Raw genomic sequence first — 18004 nt, 5'->3', positions numbered from 1 at the left:
CAATTCAGGGGGCCTGAGTTTGATTCCTGGTCAGAGAACTAGATCGCATGTACTGCAACTAAGAGTTCACATGCTACTAAAGATACCGCATGTTGCAGTGAACATCAAAGATCCCATGTGCTGCAACCAAGACCCAGTGCAGTCAGATAAATAAATATTTTTAAAAATACTAATTGAAGGATATACAATACTGAATATAGATCAGCTGAGTGAATAGCACTGGCAAAAAGGCATACATGTAAGAACTATGGAAGACAATGTGCTGCAGTCATAGCTGAGGGATATTGTAAGGATATTACAGGGGAGCAGTGGGCTTCCCCGATGGCTCAGATGGTAAGGAATCCGCCTGCCAAGCAGGAGACATGGGTTAGATCCCTGGGTTAGGAAGATCCCCTGGAGAAGAAATGGAAACCTACTCTAGTATTGGGAAATCCCATGGACAGAGGAGCCAGGCAGGTCGCAAAAGAGTCAGACACGACTTAGCAACTAAACAACAACAGCAGCAAGCATGACATTAGTAGAAGTTTTCTTCAAGTTGCTATTAAAAAAACTGCTAAGAGTTACTGATGCTATTAAATAGAGGAAATGAGAAGGAAGATTGCTCTTGCCAAAACTAGAATCCTGCCATTAAGTATTATCTGGTCTATTTATCTGCTTTTTCTAGACTCCTCCCTGGGCATATTTTGTTGTACTTTTAGACCTCACATCTTTACTTAGTTGTTGCTTTGTGAAACAAAAGTTGTAAATTAGATTTAATGGAAACCACAGAGAGTAAAGCATAATTAAATATTTGTGGTTCAGCTGGTAAAGAATCAGCCTGCAATGTGGGAGACCTGGGTTCAATCCCTGGTTAGGAAGATCCCCTGGAGAAGGGAAAGGCTACCCACTCGAGTATTCTGTGGACTGTATAGTCCATGGGGTCACAAAGAGTTGGACACAACTGAGCAAATTTCACTGAGACATTAAGAGGGTTGTCAATTCCACAGTGTTTAAGATCCATCCCTAATGATCTTTTTGACTGTAATAGAAAACCTTTATGTATAGTATTATACTGTTTCAGAAAAGAATGAAAGCTTAGTTAATCTATTAATGTGCCTACCAGCTTTGTAGTTCTGTGATTTATCATATCTATTATATGTAGAAATTGTTTAAAAGATTCAATAACCTAAAGTTTTTAACCAATAGTTTTTATCCATACTGTTAAATTTTGACATGTTTTTACTAATCTTACTATAAGCAAACATAGCATTCTTAAATATTTACATAGTTTGCATACATTTAGACTTACAAAGGCTTCCCAGGTAGCTCATTGGTTAAGAATCTGCCTGCCAGTGAAGGAGCTGTGGGACACTTGGGTTCGATCCCTGGGTCAGCAGGATCATCTGGAGGACGAAATGACAACCCACTCCAGTATTTTTGCCTGGAAAATATCATGGACTGAAGAGCGTGGCAGGCTACAGTCCATGGATCACAAAGAGAGGAACATGACCGAGTGACTAAACACACATGCAGACCTATAAAACCACATTTGTTTTTTATGACTAAATTTCTAAACAATTATTCAAATTGCTAAAAGAAATAATCTTTTTCCAATAACTGACGTTAAACTAACTCAGAAATGGTGTAGTCGATATTGTTAATGGAAACATACCAGGATATTGGGATTCCCTGGTGGCTCAGTGGTAAAGAATCTGCCTGCTAATGCAGGAGACGCAAGAGAGGAGGGTTCCATCCTGGGTCAGGAAGATCCCCTGGAGGAGGGTATGCCAACCCACTCCAGTATTTTTGCCTGGAAAATCCCATGGACAGAGGAGCCTGTCAGGCTACAGTCCATGGATCGCAGAGTCAGTCGTGACTGAGTGCACATGTACATAAAATAAAATACCAGGATATTCTCATCCAAATGAATACCTCCCCCCATTTACTACTTTAGGAAGTAGTAATTTATTCTAATGACAATGCCACTTCTCAAAGCACTTTTAAGTTCCTCTTTGGATTTGCCATCAGAATCAGTGGTACATTCTTTTAAATAATCTCAGTTTTTAATGATGACAAAATTTAATCTTAAATAGTTGCATTTTAATCTTCTGGAAAAGAAAATATCTGGATCTAAATTTGGTATAAAAATTGAGTAATCAAAACTGCATAATTGTATAGCTAGTGTGTTACACAGAAATTCAATATGGGTCCCCAAGATTCCCACCCACTGGTAAATATGCCTGGTGTAATTCTCTCCTCTTGGGTGTGGGTAGGATTGTGACTATGACAGAATGTCACTCCTATGAATATGTTACATTATATGGCAAAGATTTTTTCAGATGTAGTTAGGGTATATAATCAGTTGTCTTTGAGTTAATCAAATGGGAGATTATCCTGGATGGGCCTAACTTAATCAGATCTACTCTTAAATGAGAGTTTAGAGATCAGAGACAGAAAAGAAAGATGAATTCCTCTGGCTTCAAAGAAGATGATAGTAACTATGAGTTGTTTTAACTGTAAGGAAGTGAATTCTGGCAAAACCTGAATGAGTTTGGAAGAAGATCCTTAGCATCAGATAAGACTGCAGCCCCAGCTGACACCTTCATTTCAGCCTATGAGATCCTGAGCACAGATTCCTGCTATGCTTTGCCCAGACTTCTGACACATGGAACGAAGCTGTGCTATTATAAATAGGTGTTGTTTTAAGCCATTTGTTGCATAGGAGTAGAAAACTAATATAGACAGATAGGTATAAAGATAGATACAGAAGTAGTTCTTAAGAAGGTGTATTCTTAAGTAGTATGATTGATATTCTTGTGTCAATCTAATATAGTAGATTTTAGAATTCAGGCTGGAAAAAATGCTCTGTATCAGAGGTAAAGATTATTTTTACCACTGATGAAAGAGTAAATAATACAATGATGAATTGGAATACTTGACAGAAATTGAAGTCTAGCATTTTAGATGGTAGGAAAGGATAAATGAGATTTAGTGGTCCCAGCTATCAAACCTACCAGGGCACATGTATAGGAAGAAAGTACATTTTTATTCAGGGAGGTGGCATAGAAGTCTTATTGAAGAAAAAGCTTCTTGAAATATGTGTATATATGAATTACCTACAGATATAATGAAAGATTCACAGTAGAGACATATCATAGACTTAGGGCAAGATAATAATCCTGACATAGAAAGTTCAAAAAGAAGATCTGGTTATAAAATGAGCCTATGTTCTAGAATGTGGTAGGAAGCCTCTACAGTAAATAAGACAAAAATGAGGTTTTGTGTGTTTTTTTTGATAAATGTTATTTTTTCTTTTTTTTTTTGGTTAAAGGTTATTTTTTCATTTCATAAAACAACTAGTTTAAAAATCCACATGGAATTCCTAGTGGGAATTTTCTAGTTGGGAAAAAAGAAAGTCCAAGAAAACTGTGATACAATTTATCAAATTTTAAAAAAGATAGCTAACAAGTATAGATCTTATCAAAACTTGTATCTTAAGAGAAATAACAAGATGTAGATCTTCATAGAAATTATAATAAAAAATTATGTAATAATTCATAAGAATCACAGCACAGGCTGCAAAGCCTCAAACTCATGCAGGCAGAATTTTGAAGTTAAGTTCCCTACATAAACCAGGAGCTGTGAAAGATAAATGCACCTATCCATGAAAAATGGAATTAAAAATTATTGATGACCAGCTTGAGGAAGCAGCAGTAAATGGATGTGATACGTTCTAAGGTTCTTGCATTGTCTGGAGGATAATATGTGCTCAGCCACTCAAGTTGTATCCAACTCTTTGCGGTCCCATGGACTCTAGCCTCTCATTACTCTAGTAATTTAAATTGTGTGATACATTTTAGTGAGTACTTTTTCAATCAATCAACTTGATAGTGTCCTTGCTCCTCTCACTCAGAACAGGCCATGTAAGTCCCTGCCAGTTATGTTTTCCTCTTTTGGGAGGCACCTGATACCCATCTTACTCTAATCTCCTGTGTACCTTATTATCTTGCTGTCCTTGTTCCAGGGCCACCGATGAGTCCTTTCTCATCCACAGGTTTTCCAGTAGCTTATGAAATTGCCCAGCTTGAGAGTTCTACCCAACAGGGGTAGTGATGAAATTAAACTTTTGAGGGAATTGAATGTATCATACAGAGTCTGCAGAAAGTCGTGTGGTATAGAAATGAGACATGTAGAGGATATTAGCAGAAGTCATGAGGAATGAGGAGGAGGAGGATAGAGATAGGTTAGGCAATAAGAGGGGCTTCCCAGATGGTGCTTTACTGCAACTTTACTCCAATCCACAAAAGTTTGCCTTCAAGGAATTCTTTCTGCACTTAAAGTTTATATACACCCAGAGTTCTAAGCAGTTTATCTAACATATATTCTCTCTTTATTAGGGGATAGTTTGCAAGTTCTTTTGAGAGTACGAGCCACCAACCCACAAAAGTTTGCCTTCAAGGAATTCTTTCTGCATTTAAAGTTAATATACATCTAGAGTTCTAAGCAGTTTATTTAACGTATATTCTCTCTTTATTAGGGGATAGTTTGCAAGTTCTCTTGAGAGTAGGAGCCACATCTCTTTAATTTTTATAATTTCTTAATATTTAGCAGAATACTAGTGTTTAATGAATGAATGTAAGAGTTTTAAAATGTTACTCAACACTGATTCAAGCATTACATACTTTTTCTTCTTTAGTTTAAATAAGTTTAATGTTTATGAATGTGTATTTTATTTTAGGACATCTCAAGTTCAAGTTCTTTCCTAGATTATGTGAGCTACAACTACAGATTATGTGAGCATGGCCAAGTTAATTAGCCTCTCTGAGACACAACTTTTTTAATCTGTAAAGTGGGATAAAAATGTCACTCAGTTCCCAGGGATATAGTAAAGGTTAAGCAAAATACTGGCTAAGCGTGTAGTGTTTTGTCTGGCACATAGCACACAACTAGTTATTATGTGTTAGTTGTTACACATCAGTTCACTGTATTCTTTCTCGCATTGTTTCTTTCAGGGAGTTTATGTCATCCCAGGCAAAAGCAGTTATTAAAACTACTGAAGAGTATTTGCAGCCTCAGTTTGGCCCCAACAGACTTTTGCATTCAGCGGCAGTATCAGAAGGGTCAGGACTTCAAGATTGCTCCACACATCAAACAGCATCAGATCATAGCCATGATGAAATATCAGACCCAGATAGCTACAAATCAAACAGTAAAAACAATTCTTGTTTTATATCAGCATCCAAGAGAAACAGACCTGTCAGTGCTCCAGTGGGTCAACTGAGGTAATCAAAGTGGTTCTCTGTTCTTTTTACCTGACTGTTGAAACCTTTTCCTTTGAGCAGAATTTATAATGATTCAGTTGACTATTTCAAACATTAAAATGTAACACATCTCTAGGGGTTTTGTTTCTGCTTTTGTTTCCTTTTTTCTTTGAAAGCACCTGAGTAGAATGTTGCTAATTATATTTGTGGAAAAAAATGAGATATACGTGAGCCTGGATAATATTAACTCTGAAAGGAATAGTTGAAGCTGAATCAGGCTAAGACCATGAATATCTTGGCTTACCAGATATTTGCTTAAAAATAGAAATGCATACTTTTGATATTTAAACAGTATTTGAAATAAAATCAAATTGAAATGAACTTGTTATAACAGCATTTTGTGTATACATTTTCACATCAAGATTCTTATAATCTGTTAACCTACGAGTTTATGGATAGAAGAAAATGTTGATAAAAATAAAAATCAAACTAAGATATTCATATTCACATTATTTTCATATATTCAAATAGGTGGATATACTGTGCTTTTAATTTGCCTCACGTTTTTACTTTAAAATGTTTACTATGCAAATGTGGCATTAAGAATTAACAGGAAAAGTTAGAGAACTCAGGTAAAAGTAGAACATGTTAGTCATTTACCATGTACTTTTGCTGAGAAAAAAATAAGGATTGAAACTAGTTTTGACTGAAAGCAAACTTAGAAACCTTCTCTTACTGCCCCCAAGCAATTTGAAATGAAAGCAATGAAAGTAACTTCAGAATAAAAACTTTGGTATGATGTATTTGAATTTCAAATCTTTTAAAAAGAAATCAAATAACTTTAATAAACATGAAAAGTTAAGGGAAATTCTTAGCTGTTTTCTATTTCATAATGTTAAGACCATATTGCTATTTTCTGCTTTCTATTAGAATATGGGATATATAATTTTTTAAAGTGAATGTTGTGATGTTTTATAAATAAAATGATTTATTCTGAGATACATGTTTTACATGAACAGTTTTGGCAAATTTATCATGTATTAAATTTTTAAAAATATTTAAGTATATATAGACAATCTTATTCTATTAAAAAAAATTTTTTGAGGAATACTTAAGAACAGTCATTAGTGCTTATATGTGTTGAAAATATCCAGGATAATATTTACATAAAAATTTTTTACTAATTAACATGCACCATTTGTTGTGTGTTTTTTTCCTTTAGAGTTGCAGAGTTCTCTTCAAAATTTAAGTGGGACCAGAACTGGCACAGATTGTCTCAAAGACACAAACTTCAACCCAGACTGATTAGAGTAACAGCTTATAAAAATGGATCTAGAACTGTCTTTGCCAAAGTTACTGTACCAACCATTACCTTGGTAACTAATATCTAAAAGTTTTCAGTGCTTTATCTCTTCCCTTATTCTTTTTATATATAGAAAGTGAGAAAGATGGCATTTATTGTTTAAAATTTTCTTTGTAGCTATCTGAATCTCTAGGTAGCTTATATGTATATACATAGATTTCACAGGCATTCCATTCATTTTTTATCAATATATAAGTAGTATATCTAATTAAACAAGTACAATGACTATATCTTATAACCTTATTAGAATGATGGAACATTCAAGGACTAGAATTTGAGAATCAACTATTCTCAGTGTTGCGATTAACCTATTTGTATATTTTCAACTGCTACAAAATAACCATATTGGTGGAGTTTCTGAGTTACTTGGCAAGTGGCTCAGTGAGTTTCTGTTTTGATCACTGCACCTTTTTGCTTAGTGGAAATGTGTTACTTTCCTTGTCCTCAGTGGCTTTCCCTTACCTCTTGTTTTCTATTAGTTGCTGGAGGAGTGCACAGAAAAGCTGAATCTGAACACGGCTGCACGACGAGTGTTCTTGGCAGACGGCACTGAAGCCCTCGAACCTGAAGACATACCCCGTGAAGCAGACGTTTATGTTTCAACGGGAGAGTCCTTTTTAGATCCATTCAAAAAAATTAAAGGTAAAAATGAAAAAAAAACTTGTATTTCTACACACAGTAAATTGCTTAAGGGGCGCAATTAAAAAATGATTTTCATCCTGTCTTTTTTGCATGGTTTAACAAAACTAATGTTTACGCATTTACAGCTCAGTAAGAGGATAATGTGCTTAATGAAAGAAAAATCCACTGACAGCCACGTTTATTGCCCTTCATTAGCATTGGTGCTTAATTTAATATAGATCTGAATAGACATTAGGGAGCCTGCAGGAGGTTAAATGGTGAAAATATAATAAATTAAATCAGAGATTATTGAATTTACTGTTTAGTTTCTGTGACACTCAACAGACATAATTCGTTAGACTTATTCTCTCAGAAAATAGCTCAAAGTTTCAAGTATCATTTATTCATTTATACTCTTGATCTTTTTTCAGATGGTATAAACATAATTTTGAAAATGTGACCAGTAATGAACATAATTCTTATATATGTATGATTTTCCTAACAAAATTCTTATAATGCCATAGCGTGTTTTATATACTTTATGTATATATGTAACATATACATGTTTTATAATAATATAAATTATATATTTATAATGTGATATGTATAGACATACTTTTGTAGCAAAGGTCTCTTTGTAGAAAAAGAAAGTCCATTGTTTCTAACATTTTAGAAATGTGGAGATTTTCTAAAAAAAAAAAATTCTTTCTTTAGTGAGAAAGAATATGTTTTAAGAGAGAAATAAAAATGCCACTATCCAAGTATGTCATACCCAGGGCCTGTTATCAAGTGCTATGTATGCTAATCACATTTAAATGACATAAGAACTTTGCCATACAAATTCAGTGTATCTAACTGCTGTATTCCCCTCTGCTTTTTCTACCTTATTAGAAGTATTTTTTTTCTGCAATTGCTATAAAGCCAGTGAACCAAAGGCAAGTCTAGGCAGTCATTGCATAAATAGAAGAAAAGTAATTCTGGAGTTCATTACAGAGGAAGTGATGAAAATTCTTCCTCTATTAATGTTATTATATAAAATGATACTAGAATTTCTATCTCTTTAAGAATACTTGATCATCAAGAAATAATTTCTTGAATTCAATAAAAAGTTCAAGGTAATTTGGTCCTTATAAAGAAACTTGTTGCTACAATACTCAGTAAAAATAAGCTATGCAGTAGTGTAGACCCAGATATTTTTCAAATTTTGTTTTTACTTTAAAATATGGCTGCCTTTATTTTGTAATCATGAATCATCTTTGTATAGAAGCATGAATCTTTGTGGGTAAATGTTTCTGTGATTTTTATATTCGGATATATATGTAATGAATACTTCCTTAAGATTCTTGGTTATTTTTATTAATAAGAAATACTTGCCTTTCTTATGATTCTGGTATTTTAGAAGAGATATATAAAAATTATTTATAGCTAAGCTTCTTAAAAGATCTGGACATGAATGCCTAAAATGACATGTTATACACATGACAAAGCCTGGTGGATGATTTTTAAATGTACAAACTGATTTCCTCCTCCTTTTTGTTTTCTCTTTTATCCTTTTCAAGCCAAGTCTAGAACAAAAAAACTTCTCTGCTTTGTCTGCACATCTTTGGCTGTGTTTCACTGTGACATGCACTGCTGTTCTTTTAGCACCAAAATGTTGGCACACACTCCTGAAAATTTCACACCATCTCTTGCTGGATCAGCAAGCTTAACCTACCAAAATCTGGTGTTGTGCAATGGTTTTTGACTGATAATCAATCTTTATGCTGCTCGACAGTTGTTGCTGGGACACGGAGTAGAGCAGGTGGCAGATGTGCCTTGTCTTTTGAGAAAAGAAATTGTAGGTGAGCTTGGACACAGACTAGCATATCACATGTCCATTAAAAAGACTTAAGTATAATGGGAAAAAAGCCATCCATGTAAGTTAAGCTCACAGATAAGCCTATAAGCCTAAAGCCTGATATTGGTTTCTTTCAGAACAAGAACATAAACACAAATAATTTATTATATATATATGTAATTTATCATATATGTGTATATAACTTGAGAGGGGTGGGGGAAATTTCATATATATATGTGTATATATATATATATATCACCTACATATTCTCACCTACATATTCACGTGTACTTTTTCAAATCAGGTTAAAATGAGCTCTCTTGCATGAATGTTATAGATTATCAATAATATGCCAACTTGTTATGAGTTTACCATAAAAATAAAACATGTATGAATAGCTTTGAAAGTGGTAGATAAATTTAGAGTAAGGAGGCATTCTCAGAAGTTGGAAAATTCTACTTTCTAAAGGTAAATAAGGGGAAACACCTGGCAGAATTTGGTGTTACTGTTGCATCTTTGCAGATGAGCATGAATGTTTTATGTACAATGAACAAACAAGCATTAGAGTCAGTAAATGGTCATTATTTTAATATACTGTTTTTCATTCATTCAGCAAACATCGATTCAAAGTCTACTATGTGCCAGTCCTAGGCCAGATCAGATAATAAAAAAGGGGACTTATAATCTGATTTCTTTGTTGTCGTTATTCCTTCATCTCTAATTTTAAAGAAAAAAAAATTAAACCAAATCCGTTGGTCCTTCAAATGAAAATTTACTCTATTTCTGGCACAGGAAAGCCAAATAAACCTATATATATTTTGGCAATTGTATTTCCATACTTCATTGTATTCTTATTCTTTGGGAAAGTAGTATAGATAGTGAAAATTGCCTTAGAACTATTTCCAGATTTACTAAGGTAGAAAGAGACCTGCAGAACATCTCTGATTTTTTAAATACTTTACCACCCCTTTTGAGCATCACTGTTGACAACCAGTGGCACTGGATTTAATAGAAAGCCAGAGAGCTATTCATCACATACCTCCAAACACAAAGCTTTCATACAGAGGTCAAACCAGGGTCAAGACTGACATGAAACATTCCCTGTTGAAATGCAATATTAGAATAATTCTTACATTTGAAGTTGAATGCATAAACAGAAAGATTGATTGTGTGGGGGGAAAAGCAGAAAGAATTTTTATGAAGATTATTGATGAAGACCAACTGTCTTATTAGGTCTTGTAATCTGCTATTTGAAGATTCTGAAATTTATTAATGATTCCTCTAAAAGTATGAAGATACAGTTAATGAATTGTTTCAAAGGACATTTTTAAAGTTTTCAGTTTCATGAACATACATTTTAGGTTTTATTCACAGTTTCCTGAATGTTCTGCTTCATGATAGCACAATGAAAATTCTTGCATCAGATTCATGGAATTTAAAGAGTTCAGCTCCTTTAGAACTGCTAGGAGCTGTAGGCAATGCAAACCTAGCATATAAAATGATTCATGCCCCACAGTTGCTTAAAGGTCTTAAAGAAGACGAGGAGAAAAACAGTTTGGACCTAAGTCATTAGGTCCAAGTTTCACTGTATAGAGTTTTTAGGTTGTTAAAATTTTTTTTTACTTCAGTATTTCCATTCTTTTCTATATATACTATTTTATTCTTTGGCTTTCAGAGTTTTCATTTACAGTGATTCATTTCAGTCCTGAGTTTTGTTAACCAGAAATGAAACTGAGTATTATGAATAGAATTTTACATCTTTTATATGCTGTATTGTGAAGATATAGTCACAGAAAAAAATCCATGAAGAGTATTCTTGATACTACACCTAAGATCTAAATTTAAACCTAGAGATTTCTGCTAACTGCCATGTGATCTACAAAATGAGATAATTTGCTGTGACAGCTTGTGATTGACAAGAATATGTGTGAGCACATTTAAAATAGGCCATCTTTTCATGTAGAAATAAATGTCAGTGAAATGATGGATTCTCATCATTTTAATTATTGATGATTTGGAAATATTTCAATTCCACGACATACAAGACACATTCTAAATAGCAGCATAACACTTTTTCTCATATGTGCATCAATAATGAAATGTTCTGTCATATTTTGTTTCTCAAAAAATGCATTAGTTTAATGAACCTGGATTCATGCATTATATTCTGTTCCATTATATGTCTCCTGAGTTTGTTGCTTTTTAAATGGTTGTGTTAAAAGCACAAGTTTCAAGAAGTGACTTACTACCCACATCATACCTTGCTTTTCTTGCTGCTGGATCTCAAGACAGTGCTACAGTCTACACCAGTGGCTGCATTAGTCCTGCTAAAGCTAATATTGGGCTCTGTGATGCTCACCCACAGGGTGACCACTACTTAACTTGGGCAGCTGCAGCAGGACTTAGGGTGGGTGTTCCCAAATTCTCTATTATCACTTTGAATAGTATGTACATTAAGCAAGATTGTTAGTCCATCTTCTCTCTCACTTGGCTGCATATACCAAAAGCAGGAACATGATAGTACGTAGAGAAAAAGAACTTTCTTCTGAGATAGCACATTATTCTTTTATCTGTTTCTGCAAGGGAGGACAAAACTATAGGCAGGTATGTTATGTTTTTTCCCTATTCCAAATATTTTAAACCTATAATTAAATGTGCACAGTGCCCTTACTAGGTAATTAGATGTGGGTCTGAAGATCATTGCAAGAGATGCACCTCCCCACCCCGCAAAAAAAAATTCTTAGCCAATAGAAAAATTTAGAGCAAGCATACGGTAGCATCTCATACTGTCAAAATCTCAAATCATTGAGAAACACCTGAATTATTGACATATCATGAGTTGTTGAATTGTATACATTGCATATATTCACACAGAAGTTATACTTGTTTAATGAAGATGCCTGAGAACCTGTAACTGTCCTGATAATTTGAATACTTCCTGCAAGCCATACACTCACCATGTGCTTTAAGTATATTATGCTTTCTCTGTACAACCCCTGTGTTAATGCTACAAATCCAGTCTCTTATATGCCATTCTAAAATACAGAATTGCAGATGACCAAACAATTTTTTCATAACTCATTTGATAGCACAACCTTATTTGGTATAAATAATCAACTGTTTTGATGAAGAATAATTAATGTTTGAATTTGATATATACAATGTATTAACATTTTTTTAATTCTAAAGTTTCTACTATGGAATCACATCTGACATTAAGGGTTTTGAGTACAGCCTTTTTTGTCTGCAAATAAATTTGATACACTTTCATTCTCATGAGGATATTAACTCAGAAGAGTTATAAATACTGTCTATCACCTGGAGCTGTTTGCTGCACGGGTAAAAGTGGACAGAGAGAATACCTGCCTGATGGGAGTTCAGACAGTGTGTGAGAAGTAATTAAAAAAATTATGGTTCTGTTTAAGGAGGCAGAGGAGTAGTTAAAGAGAGACCATTCATTCATTCAATCATTTCCTCAAGAAGTATTTATTGAGTCCCTACAATATGTCAGGATATGGTGTGAACAAGACAGGTCTCATGGAGCTTAGGTTCTAATAAGGTAGAAGAAGCAACAGACATAAACATATACAGAACTAAGTAAGTTATTCAGTGACGGTGTGAAGTGTTATAAAGAAAATAAGAAGGGTGGTATCATAAAAACAAATAATGTCATGGAAACAAAAGGAGGGAGTTTAAAAACTGAGCCAAGCATTTCCAGTAACCTTGAAATCACATCTTCTAGGCGGTTGTCTATCTACCCTGCTTGCTACTTTACCTGAGAATTCATTTGTATATCCTATAGGTACTCTTTCAGGATTTTGCCTTCCAAAGCATTTGTTTTTGGAGCTTTGAGACATCTGTTAGGAGAGACATAAGAAATGCATTATCATTTAGTGGGAAGAGCACTAGACTTGAAATCAGATGATCTTGCAAGATTCTAGTCCCTCTTATATGACCTTGGTAGACTGATCTGCACTTCAGTGTCCTTACTTGTATATTGAGGTAAAAATATCTTAAAGGAGTATTGGATATTGTCTTATTTTTCTAGAAAGAAAAGTTATTTGGAAATTAAATGTCTATAAATCCCTCATCTAAATAGAACACTGAAAATAGCATTTCATAAGTATTACTAGGACTCCAAGTGCTGTTAAGATCCCAAGGCTAGTTATTAGAACCTCGTGTCCACTCTTACCTCCCCAGAATAGTTGCCTGGGTGTAGGGAAATAGCAACAGCGCAATCATTTGGCTCTGTTTTACCATCACTGCCAGGGAAGCAAACTACTCTGTGAACCTGGGCAAGTGGCTTAACCTCTCTAACCCCCAGTTTCCTCATCTATTGTATATAAACTGAGTCAATAAACATCTCACAGGGTAATTATGAAGAGTAAATACAAAATGTGTGTAAAAGTCTGCTGTACATAATAGGTGTCTAAAACATTGTTTTCCATCTGCTCTTTGTCTGTTTTCCCTCTTTTGCTCCATCTCTTGTTTGACTCATTTCCACCAGCTTATCATATAGACCAGCACAAGTACCTGATTTTACTACTACAGGTGCTTGCTAGGTCCAGGATCTTAAAATATTTACAACCAAGTTACAATCACAAGCAAGCACTTGTGTTACAGCATGATATAGAAATCTGAGTTAGAGTCTTTGAACTCTCACTATATTCTACTATTTGCCTTGAGAATTTTTCTGAGGTGTAAGTCAAAATCAAGTCCTTTTATGAAAGGAGCCCCAAGTGGCCTTGCTCTGCTCTATTCTGAAAGTCGTGTTTTAAAATATATTTATGACCCAAGGCTAGCCTTAACTTTAAGCTGCCACAACTTATTTCAAGAAAGTTCATAGAAAAGTTCAGGGAAAGGGTGACAACATTTTGATTGGCACAATAGATGGGATGTTTGTAATTTTAATCAAATTTAAATTGAAGACATACTTCAAATGATATGTCAGACTCGTGTTACTGAGTTAAAATCTAATGACAACCACTGTCATTATTAGTTAAGTATAGCCATCACGCCTATAGCAATAAATGATGACACTTAAGAACATGCAGAAACAAAGAACTCAAGTATTTAGAGAAAAGGGAGTGACTAGAAACCCAGTTGAACACAGGAATGTGACCTGGATTTAATCTATTTACAAAACATAGAAGCAATTGTATTTTGAGCAGATGATATAATTGAATATAGCAGTGTGTTTTTTTACTGTCAGAGCATTTATATTTTATAAACTCATCATCTTGCACCCATGAAATGATGGGCTTCTTCATATTTAAGGTCATTATCTATACTTTCAAGACAGCCAGAGCATTAATGTATTTTCAAGTTTATTGCCCAGCTACAAGAGAATTAATTTTTTCTAAAAGATTTTTAATAAGCTTTTGGATTTGACATTGCAAGTTTGCTGCTTTTATTCTGGTGACAGAAGAAGGCAGTATTCTCTTTGCCTGGCACATGCAAAATGGAAAATTACAACTTGGGGAACACCCAGATTTATTTAATTTCATGACAGGCATTGGCTTTTTTGAAGTAGGCTGAGAAAATGTGGTGATGTTGTAAATAGACCTTCTAATGCTAGAACATGCTTTATCTTTATCATGATTTGGTTATAAACAAAACGTGAAAATAAAATAGAATGTGAGTTCTTCAAAATAAATTATTGGGGCATAATGTTCTGAGTGCTGCCAGAGAGTAAGTATATGAACATAAACAGTCAAGGGACTTGGCTGGGATATATAGCCCTTTGGGGAAGTTTTTCCCAAGGTTTTGCCCAACCTCCACTAGAACTTCAGTGGAGTGCAGGCCCCACTCCAGTCCTTACCCAGAGGGTCATGAGGCTTTGGAACCCAAAGGTGTAGCTACCAAATTTAGGTGTAGCTACCAAAATTAGGTGTAGCTACCAAAATTAGGAGGAGAGGAGATGATAGTGAGAATAGGACCCCTTCTTTGACAATTGCATGTGTGGGGACAGAGAATTTGCTGAGAGTACTGTCAATAAGGCGAAGATTGAAGAACCCTTCAAAGGGGACTTCCGAGTCTCCTGCTTTTGAGACTCCTGGATGGACAGGCATTGTATTTGGTCCTATTTTCTGGGGAGGCTGTCACTAGTCATTATCCTCAGTGTGCTCTTTTGTAGTCATCAGACTTGTAATGACAGTTGTCCTCTCTAAACCAGGCTTCCTTAGGACATAAAACATGGCTGCCTTGTTCACCATCTTTTTGAGGCAGGCACAGGGCCTGGCACTTAATAGATGCTCAACAAACGTTGCTCAGTGGTTGAATGAAACCAAATAGGTACTATGGTGAACCATGCATATTCCATGGTGGGAGGGGAGGTAAAGAGGAGAAGGCAATGGCACCCCACTCCAGTACTCTTGCCTGACAAATCCCATGGATGGAGGAGCCTGGTAGGCTGCAGTCCATGGGGTCTCTAGGAGTTGGACACGACTGAGCGTCTTCACTTTCACTTTCACTTTCATGCATTGGAGAAGGAAATGGCAACCCACTCCAGTGTTCTTGCCTGAAGAATCCCAGGGACGGGGGAGCCTGGTGGGCTGCCGTCTCTGGGGTTGCATCGAGTTGGACACGACTGAAGTGACTTAGCAGCAGCAGTAGCAGTAGAGCATCCTTTTGGGCCATCAGTGAGTGGACATTTAGAAGGAGTATATTAAAAATCCCCTATCCCAAATTCTTGTGTAGATTTGTGAATGTTCCTGTTTGGCAAGGAGCTAGAGTAAGCCAGCCCAAAAATAATTCCATGGCAGAAAGGCTAATGGTGATGCTAATGGTTTTCTGAGACCAGACAATGGTCCGAAGTGGAATGCTGGGATAAATGATTCTTCCAGGAACTTATAGATCTGAGATTTTCAGTCTTCCCACACCCTGTAAGGAATGCCCTTTCTTACCCATTCCCTCCCCTCAGTCTTTTTTTTTCTCTTTTGATGGTTGGAGAAGGCAGAGGAGAGGCTCTCTTCTTCATTTAACATTTCCCTTTATATTTCTCATAGTAACCTTGCATACAATAGGTGGTTATTAACTATTATTGAAAGTAAGAAAGCAAGAAAGAGGAGATGATGTGACCTTTGGGAAGGTTTAGGGCCACTGCTTCCTGTTGAGCAGAGTTGAAGGACCCAGAGCTGGGTGGGGGTGGGGAGGCTGATTTCCAGTTCTAACAGGTACCAGATAGCCTCAGCCCTGGGAGGGATGTCGAGGTTGTGAGATGAGACAAAAGACAGAAGCGTAGGAAGCAGTTGTTGGCTCTGCATAGCTAGTATGTTTCCTGAGACGTTCAAGGTGGGTTTAGATGGCAGCACCTTTCTTGTTTTAATACTCAGGCTAGCTTCCTGCCCCCCATGCCTGAGAGCCCCCTCACCACTTGATTCTTCCTCATTCCACCCACTGCTAGCCTCAGTTAATCCTCTTCCTCACCAGGGCCAAAACCTATTCAGGTCTGTATTGAGCATCCTTGGGTACTCCATACTGGCATGGGATCAGATTCTGTTTTCCTTCTTGCCTTTGGAAGTAATAATGTTTACCCTGGCTATCTTAAATTGAAGAAAATAGGGAAAACTACCAGACCATTCAGGTATGACCTAAATCAAATCCCTTTATACAGTGGAAGTGACAAATAGACACAAGGTATTAGATCTGATAGAGTGCCTGAAGTACTGTGGATGGAGGTTCATGACATTGTACAGGAAGCAGTGATCAAGACCAAAAGGCAAAATAGTTGTGTGAGCAGGCCTTACAAATAGCTGAGAAAAGAAGAGAAGCGAAAGGCAAAGGAGAAAAGGAAAGATATACCCATTTGAATGCAGAGTTCCAAAGAATAGCAAGGGGAGATAAGAAAGCCTTCCTCAGTGATCAATGCAAAGAAACAGAGGAAAACAATGGAATGGGAAAGACTAGAGATCTCTTCAAGAAAATTAGAGATACCAAGGGAAATTTCATGCAAAGATGGGCACAATAAAGGACAGAAATAGTATGGACCTAACAGAAGCAGAAGATATTAAGAAGAGGTGGCAAGAATACACAGAAGAACTGAACAAAAAAGATCATGATCAAGATAACCATGATGGTGTGATCACTCACCTAAAACCAGACATCCTGGAATGTGAAGTCAAGTGGGCCTTAGGAAGCATCTCTACAAACAAAGCTAGTGGAGGTGATGGAATCTCAGTTAAGCTATATCAAATGCTAAAAGATGATGCTGTGAAAGTGCTGCACTCAATACGCCAGCAAATTTGGAAAACTCAGCAGTGGCTGCAGGACTGGAAAAGGTCAGTTTTCATTCCAATCCCAAAGAAAGGCAATGCCAAAGAATGTTCAAACTACCACACAATTGCACTCATCCCACACGCTAGCAAAGTAATGCTCAAAATTCGCCAAGTCAGAATTCAACAGTACATAAATGATGAGCTTCCAGACGTTCAAGCTGGATTTAGAAAAGGCAGAGGAACCAGAGATCAAATAGCCAACATCTGCTGGATCATCAAAAAAGCAAGAGAGTTCCAGAAAAACTGTGTGGATCACAATAAACTGTGGAAAATTCTGAAAGAGATAGGAATACCAGACCACCTGACCTGCCTCCTGAGAAATCTGTATGCAGGTCAAGAAGCGACAGTTAGAACTGGACATGGAACAACAGACAGTTTCCAAATCAGGAAAGGAGTATGTCAAGGCTTTATATTGCCACCCTACTTATTTAACTTATATGCAGAGTACATCATGAGAAATGCTGTACTGGATGAAGCAAAAGCTAGAATCAAGATTCCTGCAAGAAATATCAATAACCTCAGATATGCATATGACACCACCCTTATGGCAGAAAGTGAAGAAGAACTAAAGGGCCTCTTGATGAAAGTGAAAGAGGAGAGTGAAAAAGTTGGCTTAAAACTCAACATTCAGAAAACTAAGATCATGGCATCTGGTCCCATCAGTTCA

The 18004-nt window shown here is 36.0% G+C and overlaps 1 protein-coding gene across 8 annotated transcripts in view; it reads left to right on the top strand.

The window, feature by feature from the left end:
* The window catches only part of DCDC1 (doublecortin domain containing 1), a 477553-nt gene that overhangs the window by 33808 nt on the left and 425741 nt on the right, over nucleotides 1-18004 (top strand). For 7 of the 8 annotated variants that reach the window (XM_070767614.1, XM_070767612.1, XM_070767611.1 and 4 more), the window contains 3 exons: nucleotides 4992-5261; nucleotides 6463-6616; nucleotides 7083-7245. In XM_070767614.1, the coding sequence (XP_070623715.1) occupies nucleotides 4992-5261; nucleotides 6463-6616; nucleotides 7083-7245 (587 nt within the window). Of the gene's footprint in view, nucleotides 1-4991; nucleotides 5262-6462; nucleotides 6617-7082; nucleotides 7246-18004 lie in introns of those variants that run through there. The other variant, XM_070767615.1, reaches the window with a different exon arrangement.

The sequence above is a fragment of the Bos indicus genome, chromosome 15 (genome assembly GCF_029378745.1).
Source record: "Bos indicus isolate NIAB-ARS_2022 breed Sahiwal x Tharparkar chromosome 15, NIAB-ARS_B.indTharparkar_mat_pri_1.0, whole genome shotgun sequence".
NCBI classification, from domain to species: domain Eukaryota; kingdom Metazoa; phylum Chordata; class Mammalia; order Artiodactyla; family Bovidae; genus Bos; species Bos indicus.
The sequence above is the reverse complement of the archived record's forward strand: the minus strand, read 5'-3'. Positions and strand labels throughout refer to the sequence as shown.